The sequence below is a fragment of the Dendrobates tinctorius genome, unplaced genomic scaffold, assembly GCF_039654945.1.
Source record: "Dendrobates tinctorius isolate UK_male_01 unplaced genomic scaffold, ASM3965494v1 ptg000035l, whole genome shotgun sequence".
NCBI lineage: Eukaryota > Metazoa > Chordata > Amphibia > Anura > Dendrobatidae > Dendrobates > Dendrobates tinctorius.
Window position 1 is genome coordinate 58,676,261 of NW_027361703.1, and position 17,637 is coordinate 58,693,897.

Below are 17,637 nucleotides of genomic sequence, written 5' to 3' on the forward strand. Positions count from 1 at the left end.
CTTCTGATCTTGTGATGTAGGAATGACATTGTTTGGAGACAATCAAGTAATATATGTAGCGTGTGTATATATATTATATATTATAATATAATGTATATGCAGTTATGGCTGAAAGTGTTGGCACCCTTGAAATTGTTTCAGAGAAGGGAGTATTTTTCCCAGAAAATTAAATCAATTACACGTTTTGTCAACTGTCTCTTCAAAGAGGAAAAGGACTAGAACTCTAGTGCCACTTAAAGGAAGTAGCAATCCTAAAAGTCAATGTTGCCCCAAGCTTATTTCCTTTGTGTGTATTGGAACAACAAAAAAACTGAAAAAAAGGCAAATTGGACATAAAATGGGCCGGACAAAATTCTTGGTAGCTTTCAAACATTGTGGCTAAACAACTTCAAGCATGTGATGCTCATTGAAATTCACCTGTGGCAAGTAACAGGTGTAGGCAATATGAAACTCACACCTGAAACCAGATAAAAAGGGGAGCAGTTGACTCAATCTTTGCATTGTGTGTCTGCGTGTGCTACACAATAAGTATTGAGAACAGAAAGAGGAGAAGAGAACAGTTTTAGGACTTGAGAACCAAAATTGTTGAAAAATATCAACAATCTCAAGGTTATAAGTCATCTCCAGAGATCTTGAATTTCATTTGTCCATGCTGCTAATCTCTCTAGATGTGGACAGCAGAGAAAAAATGACGAAAGGTTGAAACACAGGATAGTCCGGATGGTGGATAAGCGACCCCAATCAAATTTCAAAGAAATTCCAGCTGTCCTGCAAACTGAGGGTGCATCAGTGTCAGTGCAAACTATCTGTTGACATTTGAATGGAAGGAAACACTATGGCTGGAGGCCTCTACTGCTGACAAAGAGATGTAAAAAAGCCAGACAGCAGTTTGCCAAAATGTACATGAGTAAGCCAAAATCCTTCTGGGAAAGAGACATGTGGACAAATAAGACCAAGATAAAGCTTTTTGGTAAAGCACAACATTCTACTGTTTACTAAAAACGGAATGAGGCCTACAAATATAAGAACACAGTACCTACAGTCAAATATGGTAGAGGTTGAAAGATGTTTTGGGGTTGTTTTGCTGCCCCTGGCACTGGGTGTCTTGACTGTGTGCAAGGCATCATGAAATCTGAAAATTATCAACGGATTTTGGGTTGCAATGCCCTGTGTCAGAAAGCTGGATTTGCGTCCTAGGTCATGGGTCTTCCAGGAGGAAAATTACCCCAAAACATACTTCACAAAGCACCCAAATATGGATAGAAACAAAGAACTGGAAAGTTCTAAAGTGACCAGGAATGAGGCCGGATCTAAGTATCTAAATCCCATTGAACACCTGTGGAGAGACCTTAAAATTGCTGTTTGGAGAAGGCACCCTTCAAATAGGAGAGAAACTGGAGCAGTCTGCAAAAGACAGGTGGTCCAAATTTCCAGTTGAGAGGCGTAAGAAGCTTGTTGATGGTTATAGGAAGTGATTGCAGTTATTTATTTCAAAGGTGTGCAACCAAATATTAAGTCGAGGGTGCCAACAATTTTGTCCCTCACATTTTTGGGGTTTTGTGTGAAATTAATTCCAATTTGCATTTTTTTTAATTGTTTTTATTTCTGTTATTCCAATGCACACAAAGGAAATAAACAAATACATCTAAAAAACCTATGTAATTGCAATGATTTTCTGGGAGAAATACATCACTTTATGAACAGTTTCAAGAGCGCCAACACTTTCAGCGATACATATAATGTATATAAATTAGCAATTATATAATATAAAAAATATTATATATTGGATTTCTACCTTGGGTTGGTAAACTATAATATTTCAACAGAACATGTGTCTCAGTATCTACCCTCACACTTAATAGACCGAACCTAAGATAAAAACATAATGGGCAAATACCCTCTAAATAGGTGAATGGTAGTCATAGTACATGTTAATAACTTAGGGTACTTAGTTAACACTATTTTGATAAAAAAAAGTGTAAAAGCCATCCCACCTCAAAAAGGGTTCACCTTGTTCTGGAGAGATGGCTTTTTTTTTTTATTTTTTTTATCAAAATAGTGTTAACTAAGTACCCTAAGTGTACTATTACTATTGAATTACTTAGTACAGGATATTTGATTATTTTGTTTTTATCATGGGCTTTGTCTGTTAAATGGCTACAGTGTGAATGTGCACCTACACATTGCACTTATACCAACTTATGTTCCGGCTCATTTGCTTGGTTTCCCTCATACTTAGTAGGACTAGAGTGGTGCTGCCATTTAAATGGGTCTAACTTTTATAACTTTAGAGAAGTAGAAACATGGAACCCTGGAATTGATTAAGATGGCTTTCATTGTTTTGTCATTTGTAGCGGACACTAAATTACAATAACACCTGTATGGATGAATCCAACATGTACAGACTGGGCATTGGAGAATCCACAGTCTCTTTGGAGAGCACCGTCAGGTCAGCCAAGAGCCACAATAGCTACCTTGCTTATATTCTCAGGTAATCCGGTGGCGGGTGCATGGCGCTTGGCTTGTGTCTTTACAATAACTACTGTAAATTGCTCATGGAAATTTGTAAAACAGATTAAAAATAGTGAATGACTGTGATTACATACGGAACCACATCTACCTGGTGGTGACACAAATAAAGATTTTTGGAAAGGCACATTTTAGAAATGCTGGGCTCTGTTCACTTCACTTATGGGCCATTAGGGTATGTTTTTTTTTTACTTCTAGTACAAAAAAATAGGAAGCAAACTTTTTTCCCCAGTATATAGAATCTGCACAATGCCCACTTGACAGGGGTACTGGTGTTGGCCTCGGAAACCCTGCGTTGGGTGTCCAGTGTCCGATAGGGTTGGAAAGTACGCCTGCACAGCCCATCTAGGGAAACTGATGGAAAACTGTAAACTCCTTTGACATACATTTGCCCATAGAAACATATCTTTTTTTCGGTATTTTTTTTTTTGGGGGGGCTGGGTTTATGTTTTTTTTTTTGTAAAACAGATGTATACATGGGCCAAATGAGAAGTGAAAATAGTGCTACTAAATGGCATGTGTTGTGAAATCAACTGCTGCCTTCTGCATGTCCGGCTTATACTATATGCCTCGGTAATGACTTGATTCGGCCTTGCTTGCATGCTAGTAAGCTGAATTGCCAAATGCTGCAGACATAGTCATCCTCTCTGTATCCTACCTATAAAATACATAATTTACTTTCTCCTGCACTTGCTTTATGCAATAAGTTTTGCTGAATTTTAGGTCTCTTTCTCCATGTATGAGCCATTTTAGGCACTTTCTTATTTTTTACTTTGAAATGGTTACTAAATACAGGGATGACACGGCTCAGAAGCTTAGCTTGTCTTCAGGACAGACCCGTGCCGGCGTCACAGAAGTCGATGCTGCCCTTTTCCGCAGAAACCGCACACACTCCCATGGTAAGGAAACCGGCCCATCTTATGAAATAATGTTATTACTCTGTATATTTTTCTCCTTTAGCATTAGCCACATTTTCATACTTTTCGAAGCATCTAATACGTTCCTAAAACTACTGCACATTCCCCTTTATAGGGCAGGACTCTGACTCAGACAGCGAGCTTTCCCTGGATGAGCATAGCAGCTCGTACGCTTCCTCTCACTCGTCCGACAGTGAAGAAGAGGACATTGAACCAGAGCAACAGTGGAAACCAACTAGCCCAAAAAATAATGAGCGGGGACCAGTCCATAGCACTCCGAAAGGTAATGAGCGCCCAACACTTAGGATATGTGCACTCGTATTTGCAGGAGATTGTGCTGGATCAAAAACCAAAGCGTTGGCAGGAAAAACGCTGTGTAAAATACGCTTGTTTTTTATGCACTTTTCCGAGCGTTTTTGATCTGTTTTTACTTGCGTTTTTATTCCCATTCATTTGAATGGTTAAAAAAATGCTGAAAGAATTGACATTCTGAAATAAAAAAAAATACTTTGATGGTTCAAATTTGCAAGGAAAAAATAAGCAACACATGCATGAGATTTCAGAAATCTATCATTTTTCTGATACCGTGAAGTTTTTTTTTACCTTTTGAGGTTCACGTGTAAAACTAAATACAGCAAAAACAGTGTACGAGCAAGCCCTTAGAATTTTTCACGTTTTCGTATTGTAAATACCATGTGCCAGAAATACTATAAGAAAACATCGTTTATGCTCTTTTCATTCAAAAGTAGAATCTGTTAATAGAAAGTGAAAAATAATTTCAAGAATCTCTAAATAAAATAGTGCAAGATAAAATTAGGACTTGCCCTTGCAGACGGTTTTTAGAAAATAAAAGCAACCTGACCTCATTCCTATAAGCGCCACATTAAAAACTAAAAAAAAAGGGTTTTGGCAAAAACTAGAAATTTTTCCTAGGGGAACCAATCAGATCACCTCTTCTATTTTCTGATGGACAGAAAAGTGACAAAAGTGACCTGAATGGCTGGTGGGGAGCATCGCCAGCTTGGATGTTGTCTTGATAATCATATTATTTTTACCTAACATCTTGCTTCCATGTGCAGTGGATTCAGTTCCGAATCACGTAAGACCCTACTGGCCAACTGACGGCGTGACTGCCAGCGACAGCGAAGATCAGGATAGCAAATGCAAGTTGAAAGTGGAGACCAAAGTAAATGTAGAGCTACACAATGAGAACAAGGTCAATCACTGCGGAGACCCCCCTCATGACAAGGAGAACGATATTCAGAACAACGATGGCAAACTTACCAGCAATCATAACAATCAGCAGCCAGAGCTCAGGAAAGGTAAAGCTGGACGATCCTTCATTGAGATGATCAGTAGGGTGCAAGGGGATGGCCTCCTATCTATCGATTGTTAGGGGCTCTTCATTGTTTACATGGGCCCAGCACCTCATCCATATAGAATTGGGGGTTAGAAGATTGTCCATATAGAATTTTATGTTAAAAGAATCTGACTACAATCTCTCTGAATGTTAATGGTAGTAGGTCTGATGTCTGGCGGAAATATAGCCCCCCTTTATTCATTTTCTTGTATTTAGTCCTGTCAAGCTCCAAATATATGTGTTAGCATGATAGAGAACATATGGCGTAAGTATAGATAGATGAGTAAGTATTGGAGACTGATACGACAGAACTACTTCTGGTAGCTCGTTAGAGTAGATAGACTGCTATGTGCTTAGACGTTAATACATTGGAATGATATATAACCACTTACAATGCAGCTTCCATACCTGACAATGATCTATGTGTTCTCCTCCTAGCTGGCCTGCCCATTATATTTACCCAATGAGTCAAGTTTACTCAGGAAACAAAAGCCATACATGACTTACTCTTTCTGCGTCACCCACAGTCCCTTTCAGAATGTACTTTGAAGGATTTGTGACATCAGTGCTAGTTTATAAGAAGGCATGTTGTGCTGATAGCCCAAGGTACAAAGCAGTAAAGGGTCAACTGCCGGCCTCATACAATGGAAAAATAGAAAAAGAGCAAAAATAGAGAATGTTGTCTATAAAAGAAGTGGCCATGTTCCTTCTCAATCCTGATAGTTAATGTTTACAATGCTTTTAATAGGGATTCTGAAAAACAAAGTCACATACCCCCCACCTCTGACCGACAAGAACATGAAGAATCGCCTACGGGAGAAGTTGGCCGACTATAATCAAAGTACAATCTCATCAAGGACTTCCTCTGTATGTTCAAATGATGGTGTCCGTCCGGTGACAGACAATGCGATAGCCCTCAAAAATTCACGGCGAGACCATTCTCGGGAACAGCTGAACGGCATAGCAATGAGTGTGCAAGTGTCGCCCACAAATGGGGAAACTTCTGATTCTGAGTAAGTATAGTAAATAAGTATGCATATCCGGGGATTGAGTCCAATGGCTTAAGAACTACTCTGTTGAGCAGCAGTGAAGAAATGGGATGTGTATTAGGCCTCATTCAGATGACAGTGTTTTTCACATAAGCAAAAAAATGGTACTGGTGTCATCATTATTTGGTCAGTGTGTCATCAGTGTTTTTGACGTGGATAAATAAATTACAAAGCTTCCCCTATACTTTGCAATGTTAACCCCTTTCCCACATGTGCCGTAATAGTACGCACATGTGGGATTCCCCCTGTTTGGTGCTGACGCTTGTGCTGAGCACGCACTTTTCCGGGCACATGACATCTGACCTATACAGCTGACATGTGCCCGCATAGCCGCAGGTGGGATTGTGATCCACCTGTGGCTGTTGAATAGTTAAACGCGCTGTCAATCTCTGACAGGAAGCGCGTCACTAATCCCTCCTATCGGTGACCCCGTCACGATTGTGGGTCACTGATGGGTCGGCATGACAACCAGAGGTCTCCAGCAGAGCTCTATGGTTGTCACTGCTAGATTGCTATGAGCACCGCCCCGTGGTTGGCGCTCCTAGCAAGTGAGCATTTCTGCTACACACAGGCGATCTGATCATTGCCTGTGTGTAGCAGAAGCAATCAATGTACTTCAGCTTCAAGTCTCCCATGGAGCCTGTTAAAGCATGCAAAAAGTAAAAAAATATTTTTAAAAATATTTAAAAAAAATAATAAAATATAAAAGTTCAAATCAAACCTTTTCCCCCATTAAAAAAACAATAAAAAAATCAAGCATACACATACTTGGTATAACCGCATTCAGAATCGCCCGATCTATCAATATAAAAAAATAATTAACCTGATTGCTAAATGGTGTAATGAGAAAAAAATTAAAAACCCCAGAATTCTGTTTTTTTGGTCGTCGTTACATTGCAATAAAATGCATAACGGGCGATCAAAAAATTGTATCTACACCAAAATTGTAGAAATGAAAACGTCAGTTCGGCAAGCAAACAATACGCCATCTCCCAGCCCCAGATCACGAAAAATGGAGACGCTACAGGTCTCGGAAAATGGTTCCTTATTTTAAACAAATGTTAATCTGGAATTTTTTCCTGTTTTCCAGTGCACGATATGTTAAAACCAATGGTGTCGTTCAAAAGTACAACTTGTCCTGCAAAAAATAAGTCTTCACATGGCCGTATTGACCGATAAAAAAAAGTTATGGCTCTGGGAAGAAGGGGAGCGAAAATGGCCTGGGGGGGTTAAGGGGAAAGCACAAGGACAGGACACTGATAGCACACAGACTGTACACTGATACCATCTGGGTGCTGAACGTGTTTATCATGGATATCATGATACCGGAAAAATATGGATTTGTGCAAAGCAGCGCTGACTGTAATGGGTACGTGTTCTATCCATGAACAACAAGGTTATGTGCAACCCAGACGTGTGAACGAGGCCTTAGTGGTGTGCTGGGTAGGAGATCTCCTAGATGTGGGGTTAGATGTGCGTTTAGTGCATGACAGCCGCAGTAGAGCCACGGGCAGCTTTATAGCGGTGCTGTAATGTCATCCAGTATATTCCTTTAAGTTTGTAATAAGGTCAAGTGTGCAAGTATTTTAATTATCGTGCTGCCTTAGGGCTTGTGCAGACGGCCGTAGATTCTCTCATCCAAAAGAATTGGGATGATTATTATGCAAATTACACTCTGATCAAACTCAGAATTTGATTAGAGCGTCAGCATAGTGTGATCCGATTCTCTCAGAGACACCGAGCTCACTGGGAGGAGAATATGGAAAACAAAATGTCTCCATCTTCTCCATTGTGTCCACAGAAATCGGACTGTACTCACATGTCATCTGAGTGCAGCTCTTTTGTCTCCACGCACCCACGTGGCTGAGCGTGATCTGAATATCGGCTCATACTCTGACGTACAGCAATTATTTCAGAGACTGTCCAAGTAAAAAATCAGGCATGTGCGCAGCCCTATATACTGACACTGATCGGATAATACGGTTGTCTGCATGAGCCCTAAGGGTATGTGCACACGTAGTTTTTAGTCTCTGCGGATTTTGTAGAGAAAACCGCAGGAAATCCGCAGGACAAAGTGCTGCGGTTTTTCTGCGGTTTATCTGCGGATTATCTGCGTTTTTTCTTCGGTTTTACACCTCATAATGGATGAGGTGTAAAACCGCAGCGTTTCTGCACCAAACAATTGACATGCTGCGGATTGTAATCCGCAGCAAAACCGCGCGGAAAAAAACGCAGCATGTGCACAGCTTTTTTTTATTTCCATAGGAAATAAAGGTACTGTACAACGCAGCAAAATCTGCTGCGTTTCTGCAGGGGGCTCAGTCTACAGGGATGGGTGAGGATACAGTAGGAGAGGGTAGAGCTGGTCGTGCGGCGGTTCAGTAGACCGAGGATCATTGCAGGCTGTAGGCTTGTCGGAACAGGTGGGTCTTCAGGTTCTTCTTGAAGGTTTCCGTTGATGGTGAGAGTCTGATGTGTTGTGGTAGAGAGTTCCAGAGTATGGGGGAAGCATGGGAGAAGTCTTGTATGCGGTTGTGGGAAGAAGAGATGAGGGGGGAGTAGAGAAGGAGATCTTGAGATGATCGAAGGTTGCGTGCGGGTAGGTACCTAGAGACCATGTCACAGATGTATGGAGGAGAAAGGTTGTGGATGGCTTTGTATGTCATGGTTAGGGTTTTGAATCATTAACATCCTAATGATGTTAATGATACTTTTCTTCTGTAGTGCACGTGTTTTTCTTTTCAAAGGTATTTTGCCATTAAATCCAATAGGGAGCTGAATCAAACAAGTGTTCAAAAAGGGGTTTTCTGTAGATTTTAAAGCAAAATCTGCTTCAAAGTCCATGTCAAAAACAGTGTGAAGCCACCCTTACTTGTGTTAGATATTGACTACGCTCAGACTGATTAAGGCAGGCTGTCCTGTTATTTTATAGGGTAACAAGCAATCTGATCCCCTTGGAGGAGAAAGTCAGATTTTAACATATGGGAAACGTTTTGTAAAGCAATCCTATTGGTAACTAGATCTCCTCCCCATCACTAGTAAAGCTGCATGGGTACCGAACTGGGCCAACTGGTGGCAGGGATGTACTTGCATGCTTGTTCTGTGAAGACCTTCTATCCTTGGATGTATGCATGAGCAACCAACTAACCTCAAATATGTATCTAACCCTAACCCTGCATGGTCCCTTCTTTTATGAACAGCGGCAGTAATGAGACTTCAATTTGAATCATCAGGAAACTGTGAAGGCTGATAGTGATCGGGAACCTCGCCCCAAGCTTGTGAAGCCCCCGACACCTGGGATAATACAGAAAAGCACAAGTGTTGTGGTTGAGGATATATTGTTGCTAATGCAATTACCTAATACGGCAGACTTGTGACTGCTTGCTAATATACATATCTATCGGAAGGCTGTGCTGTCAGCACCCAGTGCCAAATGTGTGACGGTAAGCAAGATTCCGTTGCCCCTGGATGAAGAGGACACCACAGTAGAGACTGGCAGAGACCCAGAGCCATACATTGCAGAGGAGACTGCTTTGTGGTGCAGTCTAAGCTATCGACTCTCGAATTAATGTAAATACAATGGGACTACCATGCTGAAATCGGCATTCTACAGACGGCCCTTTCCTCGGGGGGCCCCGTCAGTGCTTGTGTTCTGTCACAGCCTACTGACCATTATGCTCCAGAATATGACACCAAGTGCCCTTCATTCATTTCACCACGTTACAATGTGTCTTAAAAGTCTCACCCGATGTATAAATCTGTAACACTGACTGTAGATATTTTTTATATATTTTGTATGAAGACTTTAAAAAAAAGAACTCTTTTTGTAAATTTTACACTAGAACTAGTTTGTCTTCGATATTCTGAGACCTGCTGATGACAGATATTTTTATATTAAGATTGCACAATGTTACTTGAATTTTAACAATTTATTTTTCAGAAAATTCATAATTTTTTTTTTATTTTAAAGTGAAATTTGTAATGGTGATTATTTTACAAACTTGTGTCCTAAGCCACGACAAGAATCATTGAATTGTTCTGCCAAGTAACTGTTCTCCTTGTCGTTACCATTACTTCACAATCTTCGCCTTCTTTTTGGGGGGATTTAAGGCTTTCATTGGATATCCATCCAGCTGAAAACCCTTCCGGAGTTTCTCTTCATGTTATTGTACAGCTGGAACATGTTGTCCACCATAAAAACAAATGCCACAACGTGTGTGTTTCCTCAGACCTGACATCACCACGTACTCGCATACATTGTAGACTGTGAGTGCCATTGTGTGCTGTGCTCCTACACCTCCGTGTCCAGCTACTGACGCAGTGTCCAGTAATTGAATATGTAGATTTATTTTAATGACTTCCATTTATTTTGGAAGGAGCAGATCTGCTTTTCTAGAGCCTACTGCAGTCACTGGAGTTTGTACATACACAAGGAAGCCATATTGTACTACGCAGAAGATCTTCCTCACATAGGTTAGCTTTAAAGAGAATTTGTTAGCAGGATTTTTGCTATGTAATCTGAGGACAGCATGAGGTAGGAGTTAAAATAAATTCAACGATGTGTCACTTATCATTCTGTGTGCTATTGTTTATGTACAATAGAGGTTTTATCACTAGAACATTATCATTTCTGGGACTAGCTAACGTGGGAGCACTGGTCAAACCACGCCCAGTCCTGTGATAAGCAGCTGACTCTCAATAGACAAATATAAATATCGATCCTGGGGTGGGCGGGGCTAGCTTTCTCAGCTCTGCTTCATGCTACATCTAAAAACTCTGATTGTGTCACAACTCCTGCACCCAGTAAACTAAGTGACACATCATTGTATTCTGAGTCTCTTTGCCTACATCATGCTGTTCTCAGATGAGGTAGTAAAAAGCTGCTGACAAATTCCCTTCAAAGAGTTGCCAAGGATTAGTTAAAGGGGTTGTCCGATATCAGATAGGCGAGAATCCGACACCATGCACTCCTGACAATCAGCTATTGTTTAAGAGAATAGGAGCTGATGTGAACGTTCTTGGCAACAGCCGCTACACATTGTGCAAAGCAGTGCTGTACAGCTCCATTCAGTGTTCACATCCAGTCATCACTGAGGGTAATAACAGCTGATAGGATGGTGGGGGTCCTGCCTGTTGGGCCCCACTGATCTGATATTGATCTCCTAAGACATCAATTTTGTATGCTTGGACAACCCCTTTGAAATGGGGACACTTTTATTGTGTACCCTGTGGTCTTTTAAAATATTTAACAGAGAGCAAGACAATTATTGAAACTGTGGACAACGTAGATTTTAAAGAAACATTAAAAAAAATAGTGGTAAAAGTGAGCAGAAATTTTAACATACTGACCTGCAGTATCTTCCATTTGTGCCTGAGCGTAAAGGGAACCTGTCAGCAGGATTGTGCACAGTAACCTACAGACAGTGTCAGGTCAGAGCCATGATACTGAATAAAATGCTACCTTGGTTGATGAAATCCGTCTTGTGGTTGTTTAATGTTTATTTTGTGTTAACGAGATTCTCGTGCCCTAAGGCGGGATTGGGGTATGTGGGGCTCTGATTAGATATTGATAATGCAGACGGCTGACAGGTCACTGATCCCTCACTGACCTGCCCCCTAGTTTACATAATGAATATCTGCACATACTGAAGAACAAAACCCAAACCGCTTCTGGAGGCAGGTGCCGGCCGTGGCACCTGCGCTGCAGCATAGCCGCATGGTTACTGTGCACTTAATCCCTTTTGCAGATTTACTTGAGCGAGGAAAAAAAATGTCATTTTGAAAATGGCACCTGCTGCGACTGTGTAGTGGCAGCTATCAGTTTGTATAGAAATCCGATAGCTGCTATTGCGCAGGCTCCGGTGGCGCCATGTTGCTGGAGAAGGAAAAAAAAATGTCCTCCACCAAGATGGCACCACCTGCGGAGTAGCAGCTCTCGGAGATCGCCAACAGCTGCTATTGCTATTAAGTGCACAGTAACCATGCGATTATGCTGCAGCGCAGGTGCCACGGCCAGCACCTAGGTGCCTGCAGAAGCATTTCATTTTTTTTCTTCAGTATGTGCTGGCATTCATTATATAAACTAGGGGGCAGGTCAGTGAGGGATCAGTGACCTGTCAGCCGTCTGCATTATGAATGTTTAATCAGAGCACCACATGACATTGGGGCACGAGAATCTCATGAACACAAAACTGAAAATAAAGATTAAGAAACAACCACAAGACGGAGTTCATCAACCCAGGTGTCATTTTAATCAGTATAACGGCGCCGACCTGACACTGTCTGTAGGTTACAGGGCACATTGCTGCTGACAGGTTCCCTTTAAACAGTGGGGCAGGGTTTACCATTTTTGTTGTCATATTGCACACAGAAGGGTGCGAGCGGCTCCACCTTTATTAGTGCCTTATGGCCCATTTACACTAGCCCATTTTAGGCCAGTAACTGTTGTCAGTCGGCTATGTTCACTCTGTTCTTTTTAGAAAGGATGACAGAACAGATATACAGTACTTGTTATCAGCAGCATGTCATCCATTATTTTGCAGCGATGTGCTGCCTAGAACAATAGTCTTCGTGCATACATAAATATCTAATCACGCTCACCCGCTGGGTGACTGCCGGCATTTCTACACTGGCAGATAATCAAGTACTAGTGTTCTTATTATTGCTCGATTGCTTATTATCAAATGCAGATTTTTGAGGAGCAGGGTGGAAACAACTGCATCAGAGACACTACTGCACAACGGACAGCACAGTTGCTGAAATGACCGTCCAGCGCCAAGCAGGTATCATGGAGGTGTTCTGCTACAATCAGTGGGACATGTGTACACTACCTGTCGGATGCTTGCCCCGTGTTTCGCCTGGTGTGGACACGCTCCTCTTTCATAGGCTCACACATTGTGGAAATATTACGCTGTAGAACTGGCCTCTAAATTGACGGTGAAATGGATTAACAGCATAATCCACGCCACATAATACAGTAACAGCCGTCATTCACTAACATTGTACGATGTGCTCAGTAGCAATATTCCCCCAACAAGGCTGCGTGTATGACTGAGAGAAGCACAACCGATACACATGGAGTAGATGTTTGGTGTCAAAGAAGTGCCTTACCGCAAGTCACAAATTTTGGCTTTCTTCCGTCCAGGGATACATTCATTGACAGCATTGTTACCTCTTAGAGCCCAAGCTTTTATAAAATATGTCCATTTGCAAATACTTTGTATATGTTTTCTGTCTACATCAGTGCATTTTTGGAGTCATTTAGTATGCAGCATCTATGTACAGAGGTCCATTGCAGATAACGATTTTAGAATGTACATTGTGACCCTACTCAATGCTTGGAAAGGCAAACAAGTGTTAAATATCGGCAAGGTGTTTTTTTAATTTTTAAAATTATTTTTATGACAAATACTAGACACTGGATTTTTTACATGTATATTTATTGATGTACAAAACACTGGAGAAAAACTGAACTGATAAGATGGAATGGTAAATTAAAATGTTAAACTTGTCTTTGCATTGTTCATTATTTATGTATTACAGAAACGCATTCAGAAAAATGAATTATTGATACGAACAAAAAAAACCCCTATGTACCTTACTAGTTTTTAGGCTCAAATTAATAATCTAAAGTAAGTCAATTTAGAGATGGCGTTAAGAATGAGAAAGTTCCTAACAGGATGCAGAATGTAACTACTGTGATAAATGTGGTACATCTACAGTCATGACCAAAAGTGTTGGCACCTTTGAAATTGTACCAGGAAATGAAGTATTTCTCCTAGAAAATTATTGCAATTACACGTTTTGTTATACACATGTTTATTTCCTTTGTGTGTATTGGAACAACAACATAAAAAAGCAAAATGGACAAAATTTCACACAAACCCCCAAAAATGGGCTGGACAGAATTGTTGGCACCTTCAACGGAATATTTGGTTGCACACCCTTTATAATAAACTAGATTATGGCCCGATGCTATCGCATCGGGAGGATGCGATAGCATCACACCTCTTGCCATGTTAACCCTCAACACACACACTCCTCTCACCTTTCACCATCTCCACTCACTACTTCACTCCACATACGACCCCTTCTCTCACTCCGTCTCTCATACTCACGCCGTCATCGCCGCTGCTCCACGATCCCCGACATCTTCCGCCGGCGCCATCCTGGATCCAGACTTTGTCCACGCCGGCGACATGTTCTTGCGGCGACGCCATCTTGAGTATCATGAAATCCCGCGATAGTCAAGATGGCGTCGCCGCATGTCGCCGGCGTGGACGACGTCGGAATCCAAAATGGCGTCGGTGAAATCTCGCGAGATTTCGCCGGCGCCATTTTGGATCCCGACGTCGTCCTCGCCGGCGACATATTCTTGCGGCGACACCATCTTGAGTATCGCGGGATTTCGCCGATCCAAAATAGCGTCGCCGCAGGAACATGTCGCTGGCGTGGATGCCGTCGGGATCCAAAATGGCGTCGGCGAAATCTCGCGAGATTTCGCCGACGCCGTTTTGGATCCCGACGTCCACGCCGGCGACATGTTCTTGCGGCGACGCCATCTTGACTATCGCGGGATTTCGCCGATCCAAAATGGCGTCGCCGCAAGAACATGTCGCCGGCGTGGAGGACGTCTGGATCCAGGATGGCGCCGGCGGAAGATGTCGGGGATCGTGGATCAGCGGTGATGACGGCGTGAGTATGAGAGACGGAGTGAGAGAAAGGGTCGTATGTGGAGTGAAAGAGTGAGTGGACGTGAGTGGAGATGGTGAAAGGTGAGAGTAGTGTGTGTGTTGAGGGTTAACATGGAAAGAGGTGTGCGGTGACGTCACCGGTTACAACTGGACGGAAGTTGTTACAACCAGAAGCTGCTTAGGGCAATTATTATTATAGATAACTGCAGTCAATCACTTCCTATAACCATCAACGAGCTTCTTACACCTCTCAACTGGAATTATAAACCTCTATTCTTTTGCAAACTGCTCCAGGTCTCTCTTGTTTGAAGGGTGCCTTCTCCCAACATCAATTTTAAGATCTTTCCACAAGTGTTCAAAAGGATATAGATCCGGACTCATTGCTTGCCAGTTCAGAACTCTGCAGCATTTTGTTTCTATTCATTTCTGAATGCTTCTTGAAGTATGTTTGGGGTTATTGTCCTGCTGGAAGACCCATGACCTAGGATGCAAACCCTGTTTTCTGACACTGAGCACTATATTGCAATCCACAATCCTTTGGTAATCCAATTTGTGTGAGATGCATCAGTACTAAATAGTCTAGGTTGGTGAAGTGAGAAAAATATAAGCGTACATTAGATTTATAGGATCAAATAACTAAAAATTGGCTTGTGCATATGTATTCATCCCTTTTGCTATGAAACCTCTAAAAATTTCTGGTGCAAGCAATTGCCTTCATAAGTCACATGCTTAGTGAAAGTAAGTCCACCTGTGTGCAATTTAAGTGTCACGTGGTCTGTAAGTATATATACAACTTTTCGGAAAGGCCACAGAGGCTGCAACACCTTTAGGCAAGAGGTACAAAGTTGAGACGCACAAGTCAGAGTTGGGTTCTAAAAAAAACCTGATGTTCCTCCAGAGCACCATCAAATCCATTATCCTCAAATTGAAAGAACATGGTACCACAACAAACCTGCCGAGAGAGGGCCACCCACCAAAACTCTCAGCCTCAGCAAGGAGGACATTAATTAGAGAGGCAGCACAGAGACCAAAGGTATCCCTAGAGAAGCTGCAGAGTTCCTAAGCAGAGACTGGAGTATTTGTCTATACGACTACAGGTGGCCTTTATGGGAGAATGGGCAGAAAAAAAGTCTTTACTTACAAAAAAAAATTGTAAGGCTTGTTTTGAGTTTGTCAAAAGATATGTGGGAGACGCCCTAAGGAGGAAGGTGCTGTGGTCAGATGAGACTAAGATTAAATTTTTTGCCTGCCAAGATAGGTGCTATGTCTGGGACCATACCAACATGGTTCATCGCCCCAAGAACACCATACCCACAGTGAAACATCGTGGTGGCAGCATCATGCTGTGGGGAGGTTTTTTGGTAACACGGACAGGGAAAATGGTCCTAGTTGAGGGAAAGATGGATGGTGCGAAATACAGGAATATTCTTGAGCAAAACCTGTTTCAATCTGTCAGTGATTTGAGATTGGGACAGAAGTTCATCTTCCAACCAGACAATGACCCAAAGCATAAAACTACGTATAAATTGTTAATTTGATTAGTTTATAGACCAAAAAGCCTATTTCATTCACAACAGACAGAAGCCTAAATGAGATTATTGAATGCATTCTACCATTTAAATTAGACCTTGGGGAACCAAGTATTGAAAGCTACAGATCCATTAGGATTCTCGAGATTTCAGCCTGGCAAACCTCTACAGTTCACATTTTATTTTATATGTTTTATTGTTGTAATGTTTTATAAAGAAGAAAACCTTCCTGTTGGTGATGAGCGCAAGTGCTCGTTACTCAAGTTTGCCTATGGTGCTCGGGTATGCACAGAGTATCATGAGTGCTCAAGTGACATGTTTGAGTCCCCACACCCGCATTTTTGGCGGCTGATAGACAGCAATAAAACATGCTGGGATTGCCTGACATACATGGGCATTCCCCTCATGTTTTGTGACAGTCCAGTAGCTGCCAAACATACAGGGATGCAAACACCCACGATACTTAGTGCATACCCAACACCCTAGGAAAACTCGAGTAACGAGCACTTGTGCTCATCACTACTTCTTGCATATGAAAACCTTAAGCTACATCACACTGTATAAAAGGAATCCTTTTTTGGATTACTCCTATCTACACAGAGATTATCCCTATGGGAAGTTATCCGTTTTGTTTTTACCCATATCTCTATTTTTGTCAATAAAATTTACTGCCAGACACATGGAACTATGATGAGGACTTGATTTGCTCCAAGTTTTGCATATCTGTTCCTGGGGTATTTTAAATTCTCCCACTTTGCCTATCACCCACGGTATTGCAGGTGCCTTAAATATTTCAGAAGTTATATTGATGGCCTGTTTATTTTTTGGAAGGGAACCCCTTCAGAAGCTTTATCCTTTGTGAACAAGTTCAATATCTAGGATTTACTTTTTGCACATATTTCAACAGAAAAAAGTTTTTTTTAGATACAGAAATATCACATTACCGCCAACAATTTGCCACTGAATTCATTTTACTGTAGTTGATACTAATAACAATATTATGTACAATAGTGAAAACTAGAAACCTTGGCTAAATATATTGGAAGATATCCATTTTATTTTCTCCTATATTTTTCATTTTCACAATACAATTTACAACCAGACACATGGAACTGCGATGGGGACTTAATTGACCCCAAGTTTTGCATATCTGTTCATGGGGTGTTTTGAATACCCCCACATTGTCCATCCACGATATGGCAGGTGCATTAAACGTTTCACAAGATATATTACTGGCCGGTTTATTCTTTGGAGGAGACCTTGTTCTGATGCCGAGCTCAGTACCAAAACCTAGGGTTTACTTTTTACACTTATTTCAACTGAAAAAAAAAACAGGTTTTTATGGAAATATCACATAACCACAAACACTTTGCCAATAGAACTCATTTTGAAGCAATTGATACTAATAACTACAGTGCCTTGCGAAAGTATTCAGCCCCCTGGAAGTTTTCCACCTTTTCCCACATATCATGCTTCAAACATAAAGATACCAAATGTAAATTTTTGGTGGAAAATCAACAACAAGTGGGACACAATTGTGAAGTTGAACGAAATTTATTG

The 17,637-nt window shown here is 41.4% G+C and overlaps 1 protein-coding gene across 4 annotated transcripts in view; it reads left to right on the top strand.

Moving 5' to 3' along the window:
* CELSR1 (cadherin EGF LAG seven-pass G-type receptor 1) overlaps positions 1-13,365 on the top strand; it is a 220,635-nt gene extending 207,270 nt beyond the window's left edge. Inside the window, exons 30-36 of one of the 4 annotated variants that reach the window (XM_073573501.1) lie at positions 2,355-2,491; positions 3,325-3,428; positions 3,562-3,729; positions 4,526-4,768; positions 5,555-5,819; positions 8,788-8,867; positions 9,089-13,365. In XM_073573501.1, the coding sequence (XP_073429602.1) occupies positions 2,355-2,491; positions 3,325-3,428; positions 3,562-3,729; positions 4,526-4,768; positions 5,555-5,819; positions 8,788-8,833 (963 nt within the window). In that variant the 3' untranslated portion in view covers positions 8,834-8,867; positions 9,089-13,365. Of the gene's footprint in view, positions 1-2,354; positions 2,492-3,324; positions 3,429-3,561; positions 3,730-4,525; positions 4,769-5,554; positions 5,820-8,787; positions 8,868-9,055 lie in introns of all 4 variants that reach the window. The other 3 variants (XM_073573504.1, XM_073573502.1, XM_073573503.1) reach the window with 3 other exon arrangements.
* Positions 13,366-17,637: the final 4,272 nt, after the last annotated feature.